The 16,285-nt window shown below is 38.3% G+C and overlaps 1 protein-coding gene across 1 annotated transcript in view; it reads right to left on the bottom strand.

The window, feature by feature from the left end:
* LOC109234905 (RNA-directed DNA polymerase homolog) overlaps positions 216-16,285 on the bottom strand; it is a 21,999-nt gene continuing 5,929 nt past the window's right edge. Inside the window, exon 2 of the mRNA XM_019400946.1 lies at positions 216-326. Coding sequence (XP_019256491.1) covers positions 216-326 — 111 coding nt within the window. The remainder of the gene's footprint in view (positions 327-16,285) is intronic.

Here is a 16,285-nt window from a genome sequence, read left to right as displayed (position 1 = left end):
GAAATCGCAATCCCCAAGCTCTAACTCGTCCAAAAATGGTGGATAAATGGCTGAAATTTGCGAAGATGGCCTTTTATACTTTCTGCCCAGCGATTTACGCACCTGCGGTCCACTACCCGCGCCTGCGGGACCGCTTCTCGGTCCAACCAACCGCATCTGCGGTTTTCACTTATTCTCCCTTAACCGCATCTACGACCTCTTACCCGCACCTGCAGTCACACAGGTGCGTCCCTTCTTCCGCATCTGCGGCTCCTGGCCTTCTCACCTATGGCCGCATCTGCGGCTGCTTCCTCGCTCCTGCGGACATCGCACCTGCGGTCCCCACTCTGCAGGTGCGGTTATGACAGCTGAAGGAATTCTTCAGCACTTCCTCAAATCCAATCCTTGATCCGTCAACCTCCCGAAATCAACCCAAGGCCCTCGGGACCTCAACCAAACATACCGACAAGTCACATATCATCATTCAAACTTATACCAACCTTCGGAACACTCAAAACAACATCGAAACACCAAATCACCCTCGGATTCAAGCCTAAGGATTTCAAAACTTCCAAATTCCGCAAACGATACAAAACCTATCAAACCTCATCTGAATGACCTGAAATTTTGCACACACGTCACAAATGACACAACGGACCTACTCCAATTTCCGGAATTCCATTCCGACCCCGATATCAAGATGTCCACTGGCGACCGGAAAGCTCCAAATTTCCAATTTCGCCAATTCAAGCCTAAATCTACCACGGACCTCCAAATTACATTCCGAACACGCTCCTAAGTCCAAAATCACCTAACGAAGCTATCCGAACCATCGGAATTCACATCCGAGACCTTCTACTCATAAGTCAACATCCGGTTGACTTTTTCCACTTAAACTCCTAAATTAGAGACTAAGTGTCTCATTCCACTCCAAGACCATTCCGAACACTGAACAACCAACACGATATGATGAAATACAACTGAACAACACATAAAGAAGCAAAAATGGGGGAAACGGGTTTGTAACTCATGAAACGACCGGCCGAGTCGTCACAGGTCCAAGCGACCGGACCACGATCGCCTAAAATTTTGTTGGCCCATCAAAAATGACCTACGGAAAAACAGTCATCGGCCATGACTGTTCCTTAATTTTTGTCATTTTAGGGCTATAAAACTAAAGTTCTGCCTGATTCCCAGATTTTCGTGTGCTACACACGCCATCTACCTGGGCCCGGGCGACCAGACCCCGATCGCCTAAATTATTTTCGATTTATCAAAAACGATCTAAGGATTAATAGCCATTGACTCTCCATGACCATTCCTCGTTTTTAGCATTTTAGGGCCATAAACTTGAATTACGCCTGATTCCCAGATTTTCGTGTGCTATAGCCCACGCCATCTGCATGAGCCTGGTCAACTAGACCCCGATTCGCCTAAAATTTTGTTGGCCCATCAAAAATAACCTAAGGAACAATAGGCATCGCCTCGCCACGATCGTTCCTTATTTTTTGGAGTTTTAGGGCCATAAAGCTGAAATTCCTCCAAGTTCCAAATTTTTGTGCGCTATAGCCCACGCCATTTGCATGGGCCCGGACGACTAGACCCCGATCACCTAATATTTTACCGGCCCATCAAAAAAGACCTAAGGAATAATATTCAATGCCTCGCCGTGATCGTTCCTTGTTTTTTGGTGTTTTAGGACCATAAAACTGGAATTCCACCCGATTCCTAGATTTTCTTGTGCTATAGCCCTCGCCATCTGCATGGGCCCGGACGACCGGACCCCGATCGCCTAATATTTTTCCGGCCCATCAAAAATGACCTATGGAATAATAGTCATCATCTCCATGACCGTTCCTCATTTTGTTTTTTGCATTTTATTGCCATAAAACTGGAATTACGCCCGACTCCCATATTTTCGTGTGCTATAGCCCACGCCATCTGCATGGGCCCGGTCGATCGGATCCTGATCGACTGAAATTTTTCCGGCCAAACCAAAATGACCTAAGGAACAATAGTCATCACCGCACCATGACCGTTCCTTAATTTTTGGCGTTTTAAAGACATAAAACCATAATTCCACCCGATTCACAAATTTTTAAGTGCTATAGCCCACGCCATCTGCATGGGCACATGCGACTGGACCCCGATCGCTTAATATTTTCCTGGCCCATCGAAAATGACCTAAGGAATAATAGTCATCATCTCGCCATGACCGTTCCTCGTTTTTAGCATTTTGGGGCCATATAACTGGAATTACGCTCGATTCCCAGATTTTCGTGTGCTATAGCCCATAAAATTTTGCCAGACCATCAAAAACGACCTAAGCGGCAATAGTCATCGCCTCGCTATGATCATTCCTCATTTTTTGGCGTTTTAGGGTCATAAAACTAAAATTCCTCCCAATTCCCTGATTTTCGTGTGCTATAGCCCACGCCATGTGCCTGGGCCGGGGCGACTAGACCTCGATCGCCTAAAATTTTGCCTTACCATCAAATATAACCTATGGAACAATAGTCAACGCCTCGCCATGATCTTTCCTCGTATTTTGGCGTTATACGGCCATAAAACTGGAATTTTGCACGATTCCTAGATTTTCGTGTGCTATAGCCCATGCCATTTGCATAGGCCTGGGAGACCAGACCCTGTCACCTAAAATTTTGTTGGCTCCCAAGAAATGACATATGGAACAATAGTTATCATCTCGCCATGACCGTTTTTCATTTTTTTGGCTTTTAGGGCCATTAAACTGTAGTTCCGCCCGATTCTCAAATTTTAGTGTGCTATTGCCCACGCCATCTGCATGGGCCCGGGCGACCAGACCCCGATCGCCTAATATTTTGCCAGCACATAAAAAACGACCTATAGAAAATAGTCATCGCCTCACCATGACCGTTCCTCATATTTTGGCATTGTAGCGCAATAAAACTGGAATTACGCCTGACTCCCAAATATTTTTGTGCTATAGCCCACGCCATCTGCATGGGCCCGATCGACCGGACCCTGATCGCCTTAAATTTTGCCGGCCAATCAAAAACGACCTAAGGAACAATAGTCATCGCCTCACCGTGACCGTTCCTCATTTTTTGGCATTTTAGAGCCATAAAACTAGAATTCTACCGATTCTCAAATTTTCGAGTGCTATAGCCCACGCCATCTGGATGGGCCCGGGTGACTGAACCCCGATCGCCTAATATTTTGCTGGCCCATCAAAAACGACCTAAGGAACAATAGTTATCGCCTCGCCATGACCGATCCTTATTTTTTTGGCGTTTTAGGGACAGAAAACTGGAATTTTGCCGTATCTCAGATTTACGAGTGCTATAGCCCATAAAATTTTGCCGGCCCATCAAAAGTGACTTAAGGAGCAATAGTCATAGCCTCTCCATGATCGTTCCTCATTTTTTGGCTTTTTAGGGCCATAAAACTGAAATTCCACCTGATTTCCTGATTTTTGTGTGCTATAGCCCACGCCATCTCATGGGCCGGGACGACTTGACCCCGATCACCAAAAATTTTGCCTTCCCATCAAAAATAACCTAAGGAATAATAGTCAACGCCTCGCCATGATCTTTCCTCGTATTTTTGCATCATAATTCCTAGATTTTCGTTTGCTATAGCCCATGTCATTTGCATAGGCCCGGGCGAACAGACCTTGATCACCTAAAATTTTATCGGCTCCTCAAAAATGACCTAAGGAACAATAGTCATCGCCTCGCCATGAACGTTTCTCGTTTTTTTCGCGTTTTAGGGACATAAAACTGAAATTTCGCCTGTTTCCCAAATTTTTGAGTGTTATTGCCCACGCCATATGCATGAGCTCAGGTGACCGGACCCTAATCGCCTAATATTTTGTCGGCACATCAAAAATGACCTAAGGAACAATAGTCATGACCTACCGGTCCTCGTTTTTTTATGTTTTAGGGCCATGAAAGTAGAATTTCGCCCGATTCTTAGATTTTCTTGTGAGCCTATGCCATCTGTATGGTCCCGGGCGATGATAACTAGGGATTTTGCCATTATACTCCTTCTTGCTTATGCTTTGGTTATAAATTGTTACAAAATAGTCCCAAAAGGCTCATAAGTGTGCTTGATTGTAGGTTTGACCGACAAAGTGACGAAATGTCAAGGATCGGCTCAAAAGGGAGTGAAACCCGCTCAAGTATCTTAGACAAGACAAACTGAAGATAAAAAGGCCTAGTGCGGCCGCATTCGACTTTGTGCGGTCCGCACTAGGTAGATTCAGAGCGTTGGCATTTACAAGCTTCAGGCAACGCGGCCGCTGTACAAATTGTGCGGTCCGCGCTGAAGGCTCCGCGGCCGCACGACCATTTTGTGCGGTCCGCGGAGTAGAGATTCAGAGAGTTGAAATTGCTAGATTCCAAGCCTTTGCGGTCCGCGGTCATCTTTGTGCGGACCGCGCTAGCTGCCTCCGCGGTCGCGGTCCGCGGAGCCCAACTTCAGAGAGCCAAGTTTTGAAATCCAAGAGCCTTGTGCGGCCGCGGTCCATTTTGTGCGGCCCGCACTGACCCCGCAGGGGTATTTTTGTTCAGTTTTTCCAGCTTAGTATAAATAGAACATTTTACCATTTTTAGGTCATCAGTTATTTCCAGACTTTGGGCTGTGCTTGTGAGACTCATTTTGTAGCCATTTTTGGCATCTTAGCTTCAATTTAACGATAGATTCTTGTACTTTAATTTAGTATTTAATTAATATGTCTTGTTCTTCATCTATTTCTTCATTTTCTCCTTCAAGCATGAGTAGCTAAACCCATTAGCTAGGGTTGTGGCTCAACCCTAGTGTGGGTAATTGATGGGTGTTGACATCTAGGGTTTGATTGACTATGGGTGTTTGCTAATTGGGTTGATTTTATGTTTTAATCTATAAATTGGTGGTTGCAAACACTGATTTGTGCTTTGTGGATTTGACTCTTCTTGAGAAAGAGAGTCTAAGTCTCCAAAATTGACCCAACAAGGAATTGTGATGGACTCATGAGAAATGATAGTCCCAATTAACGGGTTAAATCTCGAGAGAGTAATCACCCTACTTGAACCCTAGTTGTTTGATCTAATTTGCCTACCCAGTTGGTCTCGAGAGAGTCAAGTGGGCAAAATCACTCTCTCTACCGAGAGGTGTGAGAGTGGGTAAAATTGTGCAACGGTTATAGAATAAGCCCCAATTATGTCAATCGAACCTTAGTAACATCTACCCGTAAATTAGCCACCTAGGTGATGTCACGAACCTAGTGCCCTTCTTCTCATTAGATACAACTTTAGCAATTATCTCGTAGCATAATCTAGTTTCAGTTAGTAGTTTGATCATAGTAGTTTATAATTGAAAAACCCAAAAATGTTGGAAGTGACATTTAGAACAATTGCACGACTCTAGTCTAGATAGATACCCAGCTCCAATTTCTAGCTCTCTGAGGAATTCGATCCCGAACCTCATATCGGGTAAAAGCTATTGCGAACCTCTCTTCTTACTTTATAGTAGTGTGGAGTTGGCAGCGATCAGGCGACCGGACCCAAATAACCTAAAAATTTTCCGGCCCATAAAAAAATGACCTAAGGAACAATAGTCATCGCCTCGCCATGACCGTTCCTCTTTTTAGTGTTTTAGGTCCATAAGACTAGAATTCCGCCCGATTTTAAGATTTTCGTGTGCTATAGAGCCCACGCCATCTACATGGGTCCGGGCGACCGGACCCCAATCACCTAGAATTTTGCCAGCCCATCAAAAATGACCTAACAAACAATATTCATCGCATCGCCATGATCGTTCCTCATTTTTCGGCGTGTTAGGGCCATAAAACAGGAATTCTGCCTGATTCACAGAATTTCTTGTGTTATAGCCCACGCCATCTGCATGGGCCCGGGCGACCGGACCTCGATTGCCTAAAATTTTGCCGACCCATCAAAAATGACCTAAGGAATAATATTCATCACCTCGCCATGATTGTTCCTCATTTTTTGGTATTTTAGGGCCAGAAAACTAAAATTCCGCCCGATTACCAGATTTTCAATTACTATAGCCCACGACATCTGCATGGGCCCGGGCGATCGGACCGCGATCGCCTAAAATTTTATCGGCCCATCAAAAACGACCTAAGGAACAATAATAATTGCCTCGCCGTGACCATTCCTCCTTTTAGCATTTTAGGGCCATAAAACTGGAATTACGCCCGATTTCCAGATTTTCGAATGTAGATGGCATGGGCTATAGCACTCAAAAATCTGGAAATCGGGCGAGATTCCTTTTTTTTTGGTCCTAAAATGCTAAAAAACGAGGAACGGTCATGGTGAGGCGATGACTATTGTTCCTTAGGTCATTGTTGATGAGTCGACAAAATTTTAGGTGATCGGGGTCCGATGGCCTGGCCCATGCAAATGGCATGGGTTATAATACATGAAAATCTAGGAATTTAGCGGAATTTCAGTTTTATGGCCCTAAAACACCAAACTCGAGGAACCGTCATGGCGAGGCGTTGACTATTTTTCCTTAGATCGTAATTGATAGGCCGGCAATATTTTAGGCGATCGGGGTCTAGTCTCCCGAGCCCATGCAGATGGCGTGGGCTATAGCACACGAAAATCTAGGAATCGGGAGGAATTCTAGTTTTATGACCCTAAAACGCCAAAACATGAGCAACGATCGTGGCGAGGCTATGAATATTGTTCCTTAGGTTGTTTTTGATGGGACGACAAAATTGTAGGTGATCGAGGTCTGATCGCTCGGGCCCATGCAGATGCTGTGGACTATAGCACACGAAAATCTATTAATCGGGCGAATTTTCAGTTTCATGGCCCTAACACGCCAAAAAATGAGGAACTGTCATGACAAGGTGATGACTATTGTTTCATAGGTCGCTTTTGATGGGCGGCAAAATTTTAGGTGATTGGGGTCTGGTCGCTTGGGCCCATGCTGATGGCGTGGGCTATCATACACGAAAATCTAGGAATCATGTTTATGGCCCTAAAACGCCAAAAATGAGAAGGGTAATGGAGAGGCGATGACTATTGTTCCTTAGGTCTTTTTTAATGGACCGGCAAAATTTTAGACGATCCGGGTCCAGTCTCCTGGGTCCATGCAGATGGCGTGGGTTATAGCAAACGAAAATATGAGAATCAGGCGAAATTCCAGTTTTATGACCCTAAAACGCCAAAACACGAGGAACGGTCATGGCGAGGCGATGACTATTGCCCCTTAGTTTTTGATGCGCTGACAAAATTTAAGATGATCCGGATCTGTTCACCTGGGCTAATGCAGATGGTATGGGCTATAGCACACAAAAAATTGGGAATCGGACGGAATTCCAGTTTTATGGCCCTAAAACGCCAAAAAATGAGGTACGATCATGGCAAGGCAATAACTATTGTTCCTCAGGTTGTTTTTGATGGGCCGACAAAATTTTAGGTTATCGGGGTCCGGTCGCCGGGCTCATACAAATGGCGTGGGCTAGCATATGAAAATCTGGGAATTGGACGGAATTCCAGTTCTATGTCCCTAAAACGCCAAAAAACGAGGAACAGTCATGGCAAGGTGATGACTATTGTTCCTTAGGCCGTTTTGATGGGCCGGCTAAAATTTAGGCGATCCGGGTCCAGTCGCCCGGCCCCATGCAGATGGCGTGGGCTATAGCACACGAAAGTCTAGGAATGGGGCGTACTTCCAGGTTTATGGCCCTAATATGCTAAAAACGAGGAATGGTCATGGTGAGACAATGACTATTGTTCTTTTAGGTTGCTTTTTATGTACCGACAAAATTTAAGGGTCCGAGCGCTCGGGCCCATGCAGATGACGTGGGTATAACACACGAAAATCTGGGAATCGGACGGAATTCTAGTTTTATAGCCCTAAAATGCCAAAAAATGAGGAACGGTCATGGAGAGGCGATGACTATTGTTCCTTAGGTCATTTTTCATGGGCCGGAAAAATTTTAGGCGGGGTCCAGTCGCCTGGCCTCATGTAGATGGCATGGACTACAGCACACGAAAATATGAGAATCGGGCATAATTCTAGTTTTATGGCTCTTAAACGCAAAAAACGAGAATGGTCATGGCTAGAAAATGACTATTGTTTCTTAGGTCGTTTTTGACGGGCCGATAAAATTTTAAGCTATCGGGGTCCGGTCGCCCGGGCCCATGCAGATAGCACACGAAAATCTGTGAATCAGGCGGAATTCTAGTTTTATGGCCCTGAAACGCCAAAAAATAAGGAACAGTGATGGAAAGGCGATTTCCTATGGGCCCATAAAATTTTAGGCACCGGTCGTACGAATTCATTAAGATGGCATGGATATTAGCACACGAAAAATTAAAAACCTTACCGAATTCCTATTTTATAGCCCCAAAAGACAAAAAATATAAGCAATGTTCATGAGAAGCAATGAATAATGCTCATTAGGCCGCTTTTGATGGGACCATAAAATTTTAGGCAATTCGGGGCCGATTGCCCGAATTCATGAAGATGGCGTGGACATTAGCACACGAAAAATCAAAAATCGTGCTGAATTCCCGTTTTATGACCCTAAAACGCCAAAAACGAGAAACAGTCATGGCGAGGCAATGACTATTACTCATTAGGTCATTTTTTATGATCCCACAATATTTTAGGCGATTTAGGGCCCGTCGCCCGAATTCATGAAGATGGCGTGGAAATTAGCACACAAAAAATCAGAATCGTGCAGAATTCCTGTTTTATAGCCTTAAAACGCCAAAAACGAGGAATGGTCATGGACAGACAATGACTATGATTCATCAGGTTGCTGATGGGCCCACAAAATTTTAGGCGATTTGGGGTCGGTCGCCCGAATTCATAAAGATGGCGTAGACATTAGCAGACGAAAAAGTGGAAATCTTGTTGAATTCCTGGTTTATGGCCCTAAAATGCCAAAAAATGAGGAACAATCATGGAGAAGCAATGACTAATGTTCATTAGGTCGTTTCTCATGGGACCACAAAATTTTAGGCGATTCGGGGCCGGTTGCTCGAAGTCATTATGAAGGTGTGGCATTAGCCCACTAAAAATCGGTAATCGTGCTGAATTTCTGTTTTATGGCCTTAAAATGCCAAAAAAGAGGAACGGCCACGGCGAGGTAATGACTGGTTCATTAGTTCATTTCTGATGGGCCCATATAATTTTAGGCGATTCGAGGTCGGTCGCTTGAATTCATAAAAATAGCGTGGACAATAGCATTCGAAAAATCGGAAATCATATTGCATTCCTATTTGATTGCCTTAAAAAGCTAAAAACGAGTAATGGTCATGGAGAACCAATAACAATGGTTCATTACGTCGTTTCAGATGGGCCCACAAAATATTAGGCGATTCGAAGCCGTCGCCCGAATTCATGAAGATTGTATGGACATTAACACACGAAAAATTAGAAAGCATGCTGAGTTTGTGATTATATCCCCTTTTTTGGTGTGTATTAGTACAAGCTAATTTTTTTTAAAAAAAAAAAATTCGAGAGACTATGATTGGCCTGAATTTTTGTAGGTCCATAAAAAACGGCCTAATAACCAATACTCATGGCTTCACTATGCCTTTCGAGTTTGCTTTTGGTGTTTTTAGTTCATGCCACATGAATTTTTGATTATATCCACTTTTCATTTGTATTAGTATATGATAATTTTATTAAAAAAAATTGACGGACTCCGATTGGCCAGAATTTTCGTAGGCCCATAGGAAACGGTTAGTGATCAATGTGCATTGCTTCGCCATATTATTCGGGTTTATTTATGGCATCCAAGGATCATGCAATATGAATTTATGATTATATCCACTTTTTAATATGAATTAATATATGTTGATTTTGTAAAGAAAATTGGCATACTCCGATTGGTCTGAAATTTCGTAGGTCCATTAGAAATGGCCTAGTGACCAATACTCATTGTTTCGCCATGACTTTCTAGTTTCTTTTTTGATATTTTACGGTCATGCAACACGAATTTGTAATGATATCCTCTTTTTCATGTGTATTAGTACATGCTGATTTTGTAGAGTTTTCTTGACATACTCCGATCTGCCTAAATTTTTGTAAATCCATAGGAAGCCGCCTAGCGACCAATACTCTTCCCTTCGTCATGACTTTTAAACTTATTTTTTGGTGTTTGGGATCATGTAACACGAATTTGTGATTATATTCACTTTTTTCGTGTGTATTAGTGCATGCTGGTTTTGTAAAAAAAAATCGACACACTACGAATTGCCTAAATTTTTGTAGGCCCGAAAACGGCCTAGTGACCAACACTAATTGCTTCGCTATGACCTTCGAGTTTGCTTTTTGGTGTTTTAAGTTCATGCAATATAAATTTTTTATTATATCCACTTTTTTGTTTGTATTAGTACATGATGATTTTGTAAATTTTTTTGACGGACTCTAATTGGTCTAAATTTTCGTAGGTCCATAGAAAATCGCCAGGTTACTAATACTCATTGCTTTGCCATGACTTTCAAGTTTATTTTTTGGTATTTTGGGTCATGCAACACGAAGTTATGATTATATCCACTTTTTCATTTGTATTTGTACATGCTGATTTTGTAGAATGTTTTCTAGAAACTCCAATTAGCCAGAATTTTCGTAGCTCCATAGAAAAGGACCTAGTGACCAATACTCATTGCTTCTCTATGACTTTCGGCTTTATTTTATGGTTTTTCGGGGACATGCAACATGAATATATGACTATATCTACTTTTTCATGTGTATTTGTACATGCTTATTTTATAGAAATTTTTTGACGGGCTACGATTGACCTGAAATTTCGTAGGTCCATAGAAAACTACCTAGTGACCAATACTCATTTCTTTGCCATGAATTTTGAGTTTATTTTATGGTATTTCAGGGTCATGCAATACAAATTTGTGATTATATCCACTTTTTCATATGTATTAGTATATGATAGTTTGTAAAAAAAAATTGACGGACTGCGATTAGTCTGAATTTTTGTAAGTCGTAGAAACGCCCTAGTGACCAATATTCATTGCTTCTCTATAACTTTTGGATTATTTTTTTTTGGTATTTTGAGGATCATGCAATACAAATTTGCGATTGTTTCCATTTTTCGTGTGTTAATACATGGTGACTTTCTACAAAAAAAATTAACAGACTACAATTAGCCTGAAAATTTAGAGGTCCGTAGGAAACGACTTAGTGACCAGTACTCATTGCTTTGCCATGACCTCAGGTTCACTTTTTGGTATTTCGAGGTCATACAACATGAATTTATAATTTTATTTACTTTTTCGTGTGTATTAGTACATACTGATTTTGTAAAAAAATAGACTCTGATTGGCATGAAGTTTCGTAGGCTCATAGGAAACGACCTAGTGACTTACACTCATCACTTCTCCATGACTTTCGGGTTTATTTTTTGGTGTTTTGGGGTCATGCAACATGAATTTATAATTATGTTTACTTTTCTGTGTATTAGATATGCCAATATTGTAAAATTTTATTGATGGATTCCGATTGGCCTGAAATTTTGTAGGTCCATAGAAAATGACCTAGTGACCAATACTCATCGTTTCGCCATGACTTTCAGGTTCATTTTATGGGGTTGCATCATCATGCATTACGAATTTGTGATTATGTCCACTTCTGTGTGTATTAGTATATGTACATTTTGTAGATTTTTTTTTTTTGATAGACTCCAATTAGTCTGAAATTTCTTAGGTCCATAGGAAATGGCCTAGTGACTAATATGCACTGTTTTTCCATGACTAAATTTATTTTTTTGGCATTTTTGGTTCATTTTTTTGGGTTTCGGGTCATGCAATATAAATTTATAATTATATCTACTTTTTCATGTATATTAGTACATGCTGATATTGTAAAAAAAAAATTGACAGACTCCGATTGGCTGAGATTTTGTAGGTCCGTAGGAAACAGTCTAGTGAGCAATACTCATCGCTTCGCTATGGCTTTCGGGTTTATTATATGGTGTTTCATGGTCCTGCATACGAATTTGTAATTATATCCAGTTTTTTGTACGTATTAGTATATGCTAATTATATAAAAAAATTAACGGACTCTGATTGGTATGAAATTTTGTAGATCTACAAGAAATATCCTTTTGGCCAATACTCATTGCTTAGTCATGACTAACGTCGCTTTTTAGCATTTTGGGTTTGTTTTTTGGTATTTCGGGATCATGCAACCCGAATTAGTGATTAGATCCACTTTTTCATGTGTAATAGTATATGTAGGGGTGTTCATAAAAACCCAAAAAATCGAACCAAACCGAAAACCAAACCAAACCAACCAAAAAAAACCAATACTTTTTGGTTTGGTTTTGGTTTTGAATTTAAAAAACCGATCAAATTTGGTTTGGTTTTGGTTTTAATCAGAAAAAAATCGAACCAAACCGACTATAGGAGTAGATATTTCNTATATATTTTTTTTTTATACAAAATTTAAAAAAAAAATGTAATGGTAAATGTTAATGGTTTGCACTTTTAGTATAGTTCTTTACCTGTACATTCTAGTTTGATTGGTAGTTTTCTTTTGTTAAGTGTACGAATCCATTTCGTGTTAAAAATAATATATTTTTAATTGAGTCCTTAAATTATTCATCACTATTTGATTTAATTATCATCAATATATCTTGGTAAATAATAGATTTCTCAAAGGGCAATTGATTTGATAGTGTTACGTTGAAAATGTGATCACCGGAATATGTGTTTGGTAGTGTATGTCTTATATTTAAGAAAAAAATGATAAATAACCGAAAAACCAACAAAACCCGACATAAATCGAATCGAGAAAAAATCGACTTAATTGGTTTGGTTTGATTTTAATATTTGAAAAACCGACTTACTTGGTTTGGTTTCTTTTAAGGGAAAAATCGATCTAAACCGAACCATGAACACCCCTAGTTTGGTAGTGTATGTCTTATATTTAAGAAAAAACCGACAAATAACCGAAAAAATGGAAAAAACGATAAAACCCGACATAAACCGAATCGAGAAAAAACCAACTTAATTGGTTTGGTTTGGTTCTAATATTTGAAAAATCGGCTTACTTGGTTTGGTTTCTTTTAAGGGAAAACCGATCCAAACCGAACCATGAACACCCCTAAGTATATGCTGATTTGTAAAAAAAATTGACAGACTCCAATTGGCCTGAAATTTTATAGGTCCATAGGAAACGACCTAGTAATCGATACTTATTGGTTCGTCATAACTTTTGGGTTTATTTTATGGCGTATTATGATCATGCAACACGAATTTGTGATTATATTCACTTTTTAGTGTGTATTAGTACATACTAATTTTGTAGAATTTTTTTGCCATGACTTTTGGGGTTCATTTTATGGCATTTCATAATCATGCAACACAAAATATGTATTTATATCTATTTTTCATGTGTATTAGTATATGTTAATTTTATAATAAAAAAATTGGCGGATTCCGATTAGCCTGAAATTTTATAGATCCATAAGAAACGACCTAGTGACTAATACCCATTGCTTCGCCATGACTTTTGAGTTTATTTTATGGTGTTTCAAGGTAATGCAATATGAATATATAATTATATCTACTTTTTCATGCGCATTAGTACATGCTAATTTTATAATTTTTTTTGGACGGACTACGATTGACCTGAAATTTCATAGGTCAATAGAAAACGACCTAGTGACCAATACTCATTGCTTTGACATGACTTCTGAGTGCATTTTATGGCGTTTTTAGGTCATGCAATATGGATTTTTGATTATAGCCATTTTTGCATATTTATTAGTAAATTTATATTGTAGAATTTTTTTGACCGACTCTTATTGGTCAGAAATTTCGTAGGTCCACATGAAATGTCCTATTGACCAATAGTCATTGTTTCGCCATGACTAACGTCCTAAATTTTATTCTCTCTGTTACAATTTATCTATAGTATCTTACTGGATATGAAGTTAAAAACATTAAAATTTATAGTTTGAAACAAGTTATAAACATTTGTCTGGCTATAAATCATCCCATTATAGTAAAGTAAAAAGTCTAAATTTAATATATATATATATATATATATATATATATATATATATATATATATATATATATACACACACACACAAACACACACACACACTAGTTTTAGGATACGCGCGATACGCGTGTACCCTATATAAAAAAATATTATTTTTAGAAATTATAACAATATTTATTGAACAGTATGTTTAAGTTAAAAATGAAAATTTATAAAATATAAGCTCTTGAAATGACGCATATTGATCCTATTCAGTCAACAAAATAATTGATGACCTAGCAAAGCATGAAAGTAATCTAGTTAATTTTGAAAGCTCAGAGATTTATCATGTATGCCCTTCATTTATTTTAACTCCGTACAAAAGTAATAATTTGGATGCTGTATATTCTAGACATGTCAACAAAAAATAATTAAAGAAAATTGCGAAAGATAAATTATGTATCAAAATTATGGATAAGTAAAATTAAGTCACATATTAGCGATAGATTATTAAAAAAATATTGTATTAGCTATGAGACGAATTTTGTAGCTAGTTCTTATTTTTCTTGACTTCAAATTTTGTAATGAACTTTTTTAATTATAATATTAGTTTCTTTTTTAGCGGAAAAACAAAATCCTTTTCATCTAATGAAATATGCATTGTAGTAATTTAGGTATTGCCTTGAAAACAATGTTTTAATACAGTATTTATTGAAAAGATGTGTTCTTTTCTTAGTGATTTTTGATTGTATAGAGCCAAAATTTCTTGGATACTCAAAGTAAAAATTCATACTAAATTTTTAATATTGACTATTGACTTTTCTAAAATTTAAAATATTAAATTCTTACGATTGCAAGGTCTTATATATTAGTTATAATATATTCGTTATGTCATTAACCAAATATAAAGAAGAATAGAGATTCTATTTTGATCTCCTTGCAATAATCTTGCTAAATTTAGTTATTATCATCATCTTCTAATCAATACAATTATTAAAAAGTTACATCAAAATTGTCAATATTAATTTATATATAAAATAAGAAGAAAAGGAAGTAATTAAAAAATTGGTTAGTTTAAAAAATAAATAAAAAGAAAAAAATGCAGCGATGATATTCGAGTGGACTAAGAGCCTGTTTGGCCAAGCTTCTAGGAGGCCAAAAGTACTTTTTTTTGGTCAAAAAAGCACTTTTTAAAAAATTTAAGGTGTTTGGCCAAAATGAAAAAGTACTTTTGAGCAGAAGCAGTTTTTCTGCTTCTGGGGAGAAGCTAAAAATTCTAGCTTCTTCCAAAAAGTAGAAGCAGAAGCAGAAAGTTAATTTATTCAAGACAAAAATAACCTTACAATAAATTTATATTTTTTTAAATTATCCCTCATTAATTTAATTTTTCTTTTCCTTTTTTTTTAATTTCTGCTATACATTTATTCTCTTTTTTATTTTAATTATATTTTTATTCTCTTTCTCCTATTCCTAAGAGTAGATTTTAAATTTATATTAAATGATGTATTTTGACATATTTAAATTATCATGTAAATAATAAGTAATACTAAACACTCAATATTATTGTTTAGGAATAACTATATTATATTAATGAGAATTTTTAATTTATATTTTTACTTTACATTTTATATTTTAATGGAATTCTTTTCTAAGAAATGTTTAAATTTATTTTTCTTTTCTAAATAATACTAATCGCAAATTGAACCTTTACTGTCCCTTTTCGTAATTTGATACTTAAAAGTGCTTTTTTAAAAGATTGGCCAAACGCAATGAGCTTGCAAAAAGCACTACTCAAACGAATTGGCCAAACACAAACTACTATTTTGCAAAAGTAATTTTTCAAAAAGCACTTTTGAACCAAAGCAATTTTCAAAATAAGCAGTTTTTGACTACTTGGCCAAACGGGCTCTAAGTCTCAGAAAGGTAACTGAAAGCTGCATGTGAGTGAACCTCACAAGTAAAATATTAGGTGTATTCCTATCATATCTTCTGTAAGAATTGGTTATAGAAATTCAGTGGAAAACCGCAAAGCTTCTTCACATCCACGGGTCACTGCATCAGTGAAATCTTGCATTTCTTCTACCAGAAGAATGTTGCTTTTGTTAAGACACAGATCTATTGACATTTATACTTCTGTCTGGACTTCGTGTTTCCTCGTTTTACTTAAAAGAGACTGTCTAAAGTCATGATGCTGTAGCCACATCCCCTACAGACTTGGTTTCTGTGTTTGTAGGCGATATGAGCCTGGAAGTTAAGCTACTCCCAACTTGTTTAAACTGATGTCCATCTAGATGATTGCATTTGTCATCTCTTTATATGCATGTATTGTTTTGTTTGCGTTATGTGT

This window comes from Nicotiana attenuata, chromosome 11, assembly GCF_001879085.1.
Source record: "Nicotiana attenuata strain UT chromosome 11, NIATTr2, whole genome shotgun sequence".
Classification (NCBI taxonomy): domain Eukaryota; kingdom Viridiplantae; phylum Streptophyta; class Magnoliopsida; order Solanales; family Solanaceae; genus Nicotiana; species Nicotiana attenuata.
This window is presented reverse-complemented; position numbering and strand designations above follow the sequence as displayed.